This window comes from Engraulis encrasicolus, chromosome 3, assembly GCF_034702125.1.
Source record: "Engraulis encrasicolus isolate BLACKSEA-1 chromosome 3, IST_EnEncr_1.0, whole genome shotgun sequence".
Lineage (NCBI taxonomy): Eukaryota > Metazoa > Chordata > Actinopteri > Clupeiformes > Engraulidae > Engraulis > Engraulis encrasicolus.
Genome location: NC_085859.1, coordinates 29537508 through 29547507, shown reverse-complemented (window position 1 = coordinate 29547507; position 10000 = coordinate 29537508). Strand labels below are relative to the sequence as shown.

The window sequence follows — 10000 nt, the reverse complement described above, 5'->3', positions numbered from 1 at the left end:
ATTCATCTTTTATAGTAGGCTATCTGAGTGCTACACTGAAGTGCTTCTGCACGAACTAGGCCTATGCATTAAAGGGAGAAGATTAAAGGATGTTCTGTTTGCATTATGTTATATAGGAAAGGATGAACGTCAATCACATGTCCCTGAATATAGGTTACCTTGTCTCGTGGTATGTGATAAGGGTTTCTTTCTATGGGCTTCTTTTTCAAGTCTCTGAAAAGCATTGCGCCGTACAGGCCCGCCGACAGGGGGGGACAAAGGGGTTTGTCGTCCCGGGCCCAGTGACATAGGGGCCCCAGAATTGGGTCCCCATTACAACCCAAGTATTTGGCAGGGGGCCCTTTCAGATGACTTTGTCCTGGGCCCAGTGAAAGCTGTCAGCGCCGCGGCAAAGAGTCATGCACATGTCATGCACAAAGCGCATGGCCATTTTCTGTAGTTACCTGCACTTACCGTGGCTCAATAACTACAGTACACAAAACACTTTATGTAGGCTATTGTTGTAGCCACGTGTTTCTCAACCACATGTTGTACGTCAGTGTGGTATTACTGTTATTTACCTCTTCTACTGGCTGTTTGATAGGCCTAATGTGTGTGGTACTGTATGTGTAACCGTATGTTTCCTCAATTGTAAAGATGTCTCACCACAATCCTACCCATGCATGCCAATAAGATTACCCAAACCTGATGTAGCGCATGCAGGGGAGTATAGCAGCAAATTGTGGGCCCTATGTACAAGCAGCTCCAATGGACCACTTCCAGCCATATAGGGCTATCTACAGTATATCACGAAAGTGAATACACCCCTCACAGTTTTGCAGATTTTTGAGTATATCTTTTCATAGGAAAGCATTACAGAAATGTAACTTTGACACAATGATTAGTGACCTTTTAACAACATATTTAACCGCTTAAATTTCTTGTTCACTCAGAAAAAAACAAAATACAGCCATTAATGTTTGAACATGTACTCACAAAAGTGAGTACACCCCAGATTAAAATCCGGTAGAGAAGGGGCTATGTTGGCTCGAATCGTCTCGAAATGAAAAGGGATGACAAGGGAGGTCATCAGTGTGCGTTTCAACCTTTCTTTGCATTGAACTTTTAAATTTTGAGTCTGCATCTGGCTTAAATAGATTGGTGTGAGATTTGAATGCAATCCTATGGAGAATATCATGATCTGCTTCAGTAGTCACAGTGCATGTTGACATGTATGTTTCTTTTAGGTGTATTTCAGATTGCCAATGTTGACAGCATTCATGCATCCCCAAACCATGTCAGTCCCACTACCATGCTTGGCTTATGAGAGGATACACCTTTTTTTGTAAAACTCACTTGTTTACCACCACACATGCTTGACACCATCTAAAGCAAATTTGTTTATCTTGGTCTCTTCAGATCACACGACATGGTTCCAGTGATCCATATCCTTGGTCTGTTCATCTCTCTTGAGACCAAGATAAACAAATTTGCTTTAGATGGTGTCAAGCATGTGTGGTGGTAAACAAGTGAGTTTTACAAAAAAGGTGTATCCTCTCATAAGCCAAGCATGGTAGTGGGACTGACATGGTTTGGGGATGCATGAATGCTGTCAACATTGGCAATCTGAAATACACCTAAAAGAAACATACATGTCAACATGCACTGTGACTACTGAAGCAGATCATGATATTCTCCATAGGATTGCATTCAAATCTCACACCAATCTATTTAAGCCAGATGCAGACTCAAAATTTAAAAGTTCAATGCAAAGAAAGGTTGAAACGCACACTGATGACCTCCCTTGTCATCCCTTTTCATTTCGAGACGATTCGAGCCAACATAGCCCCTTCTCTACCGGATTTTAATCTGGGGTGTACTCACTTTTGTGAGTACATGTTCAAACATTAATGGCTGTATTTTGTTGTTTTCTGAGTGAACAAGACATTTAAGCGGTTAAATATGTTGTTAAAAGGTCACTAATCATTTTGTCAAAGTGACATTTCTGTAATGCTTTCCTATGAAAAGATATACTCAAAAATCTGCAAAACTGTGAGGGGTGTATTCACTTTCGTGATATACTGTACATACATCAGACTGTGTGTGGTTCCCCTATATTCATTGGGCCCTGGTGACTTAGTCATGCTTTACCTCCCTGAACGACACCCTTGAGTACCTGTCATGAGTAGTGATAGATGTATCGAAATGTATGCAGACCTGAAAGAATAGAAATGATGGTATACCATCCTTTTTCTCATGCTTAATACAGTAGATATAGCTTCATTCTTCTGAGTTATAGTCTCATTTTGAGTTTTTCACACCAGAAGTGTCCATCCAGATGTGAATAGGATCATAGTAACACTTTTGCTAGTCCAACAAGCTGTTCACGCAAATTTGTCCACAAGCCCTTTGAGAACAGAATAGCATTTTATTTTTAGTTGTAGAGCTTCACGCACGCTGTTGAGTGTGGTTGGATACGCCTCGCACACTTGCATAATCCGGCCAAGAGTGAGGCAACAGCTGTTTGACACTCGCTCGCACACTCACTCACACACACACACACACACACACACACATACACACACACACACACACACACACACACACACACACACACACACACACACACAGACATGCACGCACACACACATGCACACACACACACACACACACACACACACACACACACACACTCGCACACACTCACTCACTCTCTCTATCCGTGCTCCTTACTCAGTCAGCAGTAGCATCCCCCTCTCTTCTCTTCTTCTCGTGGTGTAGAAGGGATTCCTCACATCATGTTCTCGTAGGAGAAGGAAGGAGCCAGCAGCCTGCTGCTTCCGAATCATCCATATCGTGGTTGCCAGATGCGTACATGTCTTTTTTCTTCTCACCCTCCGAGCTCCGGGTGGAGGTGGTGCCTCTAACCCCCCTCCCACCCCATCTGCACGTCTGCCGAGCCCTGAACCCCGCTGATGGCCTCCTTGGAGACTTGGTGACCCGCTCTCTCTCTCTCTCTCTCTCTCCCTTTGTCTCTCTCTCTCTCTCTCTCTCTCTCTCTCTCTCTCTCTCTCTCTCTCTCTCTCCTCATACATAAAATGCAAGGAAGTAGAGAAGATTGATTTCAGGCAAAGACTTGGAGACAAAAGAACGAGCTAGCTAGCATGCCGTAGAGAATACAGGAAGAAGGAGCGTTCTAGAATTTACTATCCGTACTGTGTGTCCTCCTGCTGCGTGCGGAATGTGTAGAAAAGGTGGAGCCGCGTTTGCTGGCAAGTAGCACAAAGTAATATTGGAGTGATATTCATCACATGATGACCTTTTCTCAATGGTCTTGGCATCAAGGATACAGATAATGAGATAGCATTGCGCTTGTCACTTAGGGTGTACAATGACAATGTAGCAAGAAAAATGATCCCATTTAGATGAATGATATTTTTATCATTGTATATCACTATGTATAGTAAATAGTCTGAGCTGATGAAGCGGCATCTATGTATAGGGAGACCAATATTCAATCTCAATACACAATCTTTTCTCCACAACATATCAATAGTGCATACTGTTGGAGTACCCTCAACCCTCGACTGCTTAAGTAAAGTACATTAAATAGAGTACTGGAAAAACAATTCCATTTAGAGCGTCATCAATGTTACTTTTGTCATCATATATCATGGGTGAATAATCTACACTGCTGAAGTGGTGGCTATATCACACAATATTTTCTCCACCAAATATCAATAGCACCTAGCAGTACGGTAGATGTTTGCTTTCTTTGTCCAAGTATAGGTACATTAAATAAAGTACGAAGGGGAAAAATGGTATGCTGCTCTCTGTCTACTCAAACATTCTCCATGAGTTAGCCTGAGGGCTCACCCATGGCTGTTTTTAATCTTTTACTGGATAGCCAGTTGAGATTAACAACGTATGTACAGAATGCTTAGAAATCCAAACGATTATTTTTAGATTACTGCGAGGCATTACTGTTTTTTTTATTTTGATTTCCACTCCTGCTATGTCTGCGTACAAACCCCGACTGACTGTCTGCCTGCCTGTCTCTGTCTGTCTCTGTCTTTGTGAACCCATCTGTGAATCTAGGACACCAGCTATGATTGGCTGCTCCTTCGTGGTTGACCGGGAGTACTTTGGAGAGATCGGCCTGCTTGATCCAGGCATGGAGGTCTACGGGGGTGAAAACATTGAACTGGGCATGAGGGTAAGTACCGGTAGTATGTAATCGTTGCTGTGATTCATCTTTTCTCTGCAAACATTTGAAGAGCTTTTTTCCGCCAAAACGCTGTATATCAATTTTCAAAAATATTCACAGATGATTTTTTTGTTCAATATCAGAAAAATAATATATTTTTATCTTTGAACTCAGCAAGGAAAAATAAGGTAACAAAGCCAGTTCCAATTACCCGGATGCTACATAAAAATCAAGTTAAAAAATGTACTTATGACAATTGCATTGAATTGGCATTTATGGTGTTTTGGAAAAGACCTCTTCATTTACTCCTCTGAAGTAAGTTGTCTCTGAAGGTTCACTATATGCATCAAAAACATGCGGGGTAAGCGAGGTGGCTGGGGGAAGTGTGGAGCGGTTCATTGGATGGATTTGTGGATTCACTGTATTGCAGACTGCTGCAGGCTTGTCGAGGGGATTGGGGGATGTGGGTATGGGGGGGTGGGGTTAGGGATAAACCCCCAGAGTGCTTGGAGGGTCAACAAACAGCTGTTTAACCGCGCCAAGCCAGAAAATGTGTGGCTGTGACTGGGGTGAGGTGATTTTTTTTTTCTAAGCGGTGTGCATTTGGCTTAAAGGCTTCAAGGCCTGGGAAATGCAAATCGCTGCTATAAGTTGAATTTTACGCTTCACATATGTCAGTGCAGGGTGAGAGGCCCAGGCCTGTTTAGATTTGAGCACTGCTTCAGTTGATCAAGTGGAATGCCAGTGTGCTGTGCACTACTATAAATACTTTTTTCCCCCTTCTTGATTTCCAAAGCATATAGTACCATATCTATCTCCTGAGGTCAATTAAGACTCAGGTATGGACCCATCTGTTTGAAAGTGTTTTTGTTTTGTTTTGCTATCAGTTTCATTGGTTTGGGTCAGCTGGTAGCATGGACAAATACATCTGCAGGACACAGTCCAGTTCTGGTGGCAGGACATTGATTGAGCAACCCAGCAGCCAATCAAATCACACCCCACCCCTTCCACACCCCTCAGGCGGTGTGTTAATTGGCTGTGATTTGTTTATGGGTCTGCCCACTCTGCTGGGGTGAGTTTCTCAAAAGGGAAGTTGTTAGCAACTTCGGTAGTTGCCAATGGGAAAATGCATTGAAAACAGTAAAGTAGCTAATGTAGTTAGCAACTTTGGTTTTGAGAAATTCACCCCTGGCTTGCCATTAACTGCACCAGGTTTGGGCACAAACATAAGAGTTGCTCTTATTCTCAGCTCGCACTCAAATTTGAAAAACAGGGATCACCATATGGAGCAATCTGCTGAATGTGACAAAAAAAGGTATAGCGCATTAGACTTGCAAATTACAGCTTTTAAAACTGAAGGACCATTTGGTGGTAATGCACAGCTCTATAGCGCACCTCCTGTTCTGACAGTTACATGCAGCACATAATGAGTTTTTAGCTTCTAGCATAAAAGAATGAAGTAAACAATTTTTGAAAAAAAGAAAGAAAATTCACAGACGCAGACATTCTTATGAACATATTCATGACATGATTTTTTTTCCCCCAGCAGAATGACAATTACATTTTTTTTTCCGCACAAAAGCCGTCAAATACCTTTAATTGCTTTACTGTTACATGGCAACGGAACAGACGTTCCTCTGAAGCTGCCCATGCAGGCTGGGGCTGCCTTATGAGCGAGGAACCGCGAGCGAGGTTCTGCCGTTTGGGATAGCGATGATTGACATGGACATGTATAACAATTAGCCCTCTCTGCTCTCCCCTGCCAGGGAATCTCAGAAGCCCCCCCTCCCTCCCTGGCTGCCTGGCTGCCTGGCTGCCTGTGAAGGCTGCGGCCCGGTGTGAAAGGTTATTGAGTATTTATAATTTATTGTCTTCTTCTTCAACCTTAGCAACCGCCCGTCTCACTAAATGGATTCCTGGCAACACTCCTCAAAGGGCTTAGTAATGCACTGCTGGTCTCCTTCTTCTTCTTCTTCTTCTTCTTCTTCTTCTTCTTCTTCTTCTTCTTCTTCTTCTTCTTCTTCTTCTTCTTCTTCTTCTTTTTAGTACTTAAAGAATAGGTTCCAAGAACATTGTGAAATACTGGACTTATGATAAGGCAGGCAGGCTGCAATTTAAGGCTGTGTATTTAATTGCACAGACATAGCGCCTAGACGTTTTTTTCCCCTTTATGTTATTTTGTGAGTTGGGATTTTTTTGAAGGACAAATCATCTATAAAGAAAAAAACAGGCCTAAAGGACTTTTTCTGTCTGGATTGGGATGCAGATTGTTGAGTTGTATGTAAGTCTGCTTATGGTGTGAAAACATCTTTACCAGGCTGAGTTAAATCATACAGGTAGGCCTATTCGTTGTGAAGCTATAATAGTGCTTTGAATTTTTACAAATTGAATTTTAAAAACTGTCAAAAATGTCACAACCCTTCCAATGTGACTGACAGCCAGAGGCTGTCCGTCCTTTCGTTCATGCGCTCCTCTAGTTAGGAGACAACACAGTCACCTTCAGAGGACAGGGCTACCATTACTAAACAGATATTAAGGCTCCTCCTTACCATCTGTGGTAGCAAGGCAATTTCAACCCCCAGTAAATTGCACCCATATCCAGTGTGTGTGCAAGGCTAATGACAAATTCTGCTAACTGTGTGGCACGCTTGGCTCCGGTGCAACACTACACAGCGGCTAAATCAAAAACAAATGAATCCAATTTGAGGAGAGTGAAGAAAATTGACCTTTAGTTTGCTGTCCTGAGGACAAGGCATGATGCATGGAAGACAAGATTGATTATTGTAGAGTGAGAGAGCACTCAGAGGAGGAAGGACGAAGAGATTTATTTACTATTCACAGTGAATATTGCAGGTATCAAAAATGTCATCTCAAATTTATTTTTTCGTAATCTGTTTGAAATTGACTTCATGTTTCCCACCCCCCAAGTTCATATTTTTTTATGATTAATGTGTGCTTGTATAATAGGCCGTGGAAGGATGTGCAGTGTTGCAGTGTGTGCTCTGGTTCACCATCACCTCCTCTCACCCCCCTCCATCCAACAATGTGGTTAAGCCATTCTGTATCGATCACGCACTTGTTTTTTCCCAATACATCCATACATTATTTACCGAGCTGGAATCAATCCGCTCAGCTTAATGCAGTCAATGTTATTTACTACTCACTTCATCCCCCATATTTTTGGACTTCATCACCACCACCAGGGCAAGGGCAAGACTGTGAATCTTCTCCTTCTCCACATTCAGAAGCATTACCAAGTGCCGTGGTGATTAACTAACTTAACCAAACAGCGCTGCATGCATTATTCATTGCGAGCCTGTGAGTGCATTTATGCTGGATGACAAAACATAATTGCTGCAGTGTATTGAATGCGGGGCTGCCTGGATGCAACCCAGAGAGAGGTTTTTGAAATACCCATCACTCTTCACGGATATACTAGGGCGATTATATTGATGGGTTTTTGACGTGAATGAAAATGACAATGCATAATTTCCACCCCTTTTCTTCCCTTGACAATTATGCCGGCATTATGTTGTTACCCACTACTATGCTGTACTGTACGGTGCCTTGTTGCAGGCATGTCCCTGTTTCCGCTCCACACTATGGTGAAAGCAGTAAGAATGGAAGTCAGATGTCACCAGCGCCATTTATCTGTAGCTGAGGTGCAGAATTTGGATGAACTCCCAAAACGCAAAACAAATTCCCCCTGGGGCAATAAAGATATATTCATATTCAACTTCTCAGTTTATTGAAAAAAAAATCTGCACCCTTCAAGTCTGCGCAATTAGCTTAATTACGTCAAACAAGTTCAGCTTTGAAGCAAAGAGTGTATCAGGGTCTACTGGTTTTACATCGAAAACAGTGGGTGTGAGTTTATGTCTATGTCACCAAATGCTACTGACTGTATACCTGCTTCGAATGTATTGAATCGAAGGTTTCTGATGTCACATGAACAAGACACATAATAGCTTTACTGAAGTTGCAAGCTTTCAATCGCTAGACCTTCATCAGGCAAAGTGAAGCAGGAAGAGCAGAACATTCAAAGAGCTTAGCCGTGACTCTCATCCACAGTGATTATGCGGGTTGGACTGGTCATCTGGCATACTGGTAGGTAGGGCCGATGCAGTTGTTTTTCGTTAGTTAATGAGTAAGTTAGTTAGCTTGCTTGTTTGTTTTTTGTTTGTTTCTCTTAGATACTGGCCCTCAATTCAGAAGAAAGATCTTTACAGTAATATAGACAGCAGACTAAGGGCTGAGCTAATGACAATATCATAGAATACAATTTCAAATCATATCAGAAAACCAGGAGGCTTTGTGATGGGCTGGGCTGTGTCAAAGTTGTTTTGACAGGGGGGGCAAAGATGTTTTCCGATTCCAGTCCAGCCTTGATTATATATGGAATCTTCACACACATAAGAATAAGACAGCAGGAGACACTGATGTTTTACCATGTTTTTTTGACGGCACCATGATTGCTCTTTGCCAGGTCTGGGCAATCTCTATTACATAATTGCCCACACATTAACACCTTGGACATCTCATGGAAGTCACATGGTATGTGGGCAGGGGAAAAAATAAGTACGACTGTACAGTAAAGGCTCACTTCCTGACGAAGGCTTCATGCCGAAACACGTCAAAATGTTTTAATAATGTTATGCCCATCCAAATACAGGCATACTATAAACAATATTAATATTCCTCAACTTTTAAAACCAAACAAGCCTGTCACCAAAGAACACCATCTTTACTAAGAACTACTGTAGCAGTTCCAGGAAGCACTCCAACTGGACATGAATCCGACTGTACAGTAACTTGGAAAATAACTCTGAGTTGGGTGAAATGTAGCTGCTGTTACAGCTCCTGCTCCCCTCCATTTGGGGGAATGAAGGGTTACCCTCCAGGGGATTGCAGTCATTACGAGGCATCTACTGAAAACTTCTCCTCCTGTAAGCTGCAACACTACTGTGCAGTACAGTAAAGTACAAGCTACTCCAACTGTACAGAAAAGAGTGAGCGCTATCCAAACATGTTTGGATAACCCATTTTGTCTTCAAGGCGTTTTTTTAAGCAATTTGAGGAGTTAAAAGGCTGGTGTTACTGGGCTGTCAAATTAAAAGGGGTTCTGTGAAGTAGATATGCACGTTGCTATGCCACAGGGACTAATTACTGTGTATGTTTATGGCACATGGGAGGGTGAAGTATGCATAATGAGCATGCATACTCAATACTACACACGCTGGTAATGAACAGGGCCGCTGACAGCCTTGTCTGGGCCAAGGACCTCTCAATACATACAATGCCGTGAAGACCCAATTCTGGGGCCCCTCTCTCCATGTGCCCGGGACAACATACCTTTTTGTCGAACACCCCCCCCTGTCAGCGGGCCTGGTAATGAAAACCATTCATTGTTGCTGTGTTTACCATGGAGCCTCACTCTGTATATCTCAGTGGAAAATACAAGCACAGCTGTGTATGAATCCTCACACTTAAAACCTTTAAGAGTGTACCGTCACACCGGTGTGACAGGAATGTTCGGGCAGTGAAAGTTCTATAGAATTCTGGGCGTCATTCAATACAATATGGAATTGTAGAATCTTGCATTGTTATAGAACGCATTCTTTTTACAGAATGCTCAAAAACCCACACTCTTAAAGGTTAAGCCGCTGCGAGAATGTGCGCATACTACACACACACAACATGCCATAGATTCTACCCCGGGACCAGTGTTGCTAGATGTGTCTGATCAAATCCCGCCCAAACGCCGCTCAAAAACCGTATTGTAAATCAGTACAAATTGTATTGATTTTTACTGGC

The 10000-nt window shown here is 42.6% G+C and overlaps 1 protein-coding gene across 1 annotated transcript in view; it reads left to right on the top strand.

The window, feature by feature from the left end:
* The window catches only part of galnt9 (polypeptide N-acetylgalactosaminyltransferase 9), a 100031-nt gene that overhangs the window by 71060 nt on the left and 18971 nt on the right, over positions 1 to 10000 (top strand). Inside the window, exon 6 of the mRNA XM_063194421.1 lies at positions 4078 to 4195. Within this exon, the coding sequence (XP_063050491.1) occupies positions 4078 to 4195 (118 nt within the window). The remainder of the gene's footprint in view (positions 1 to 4077; positions 4196 to 10000) is intronic.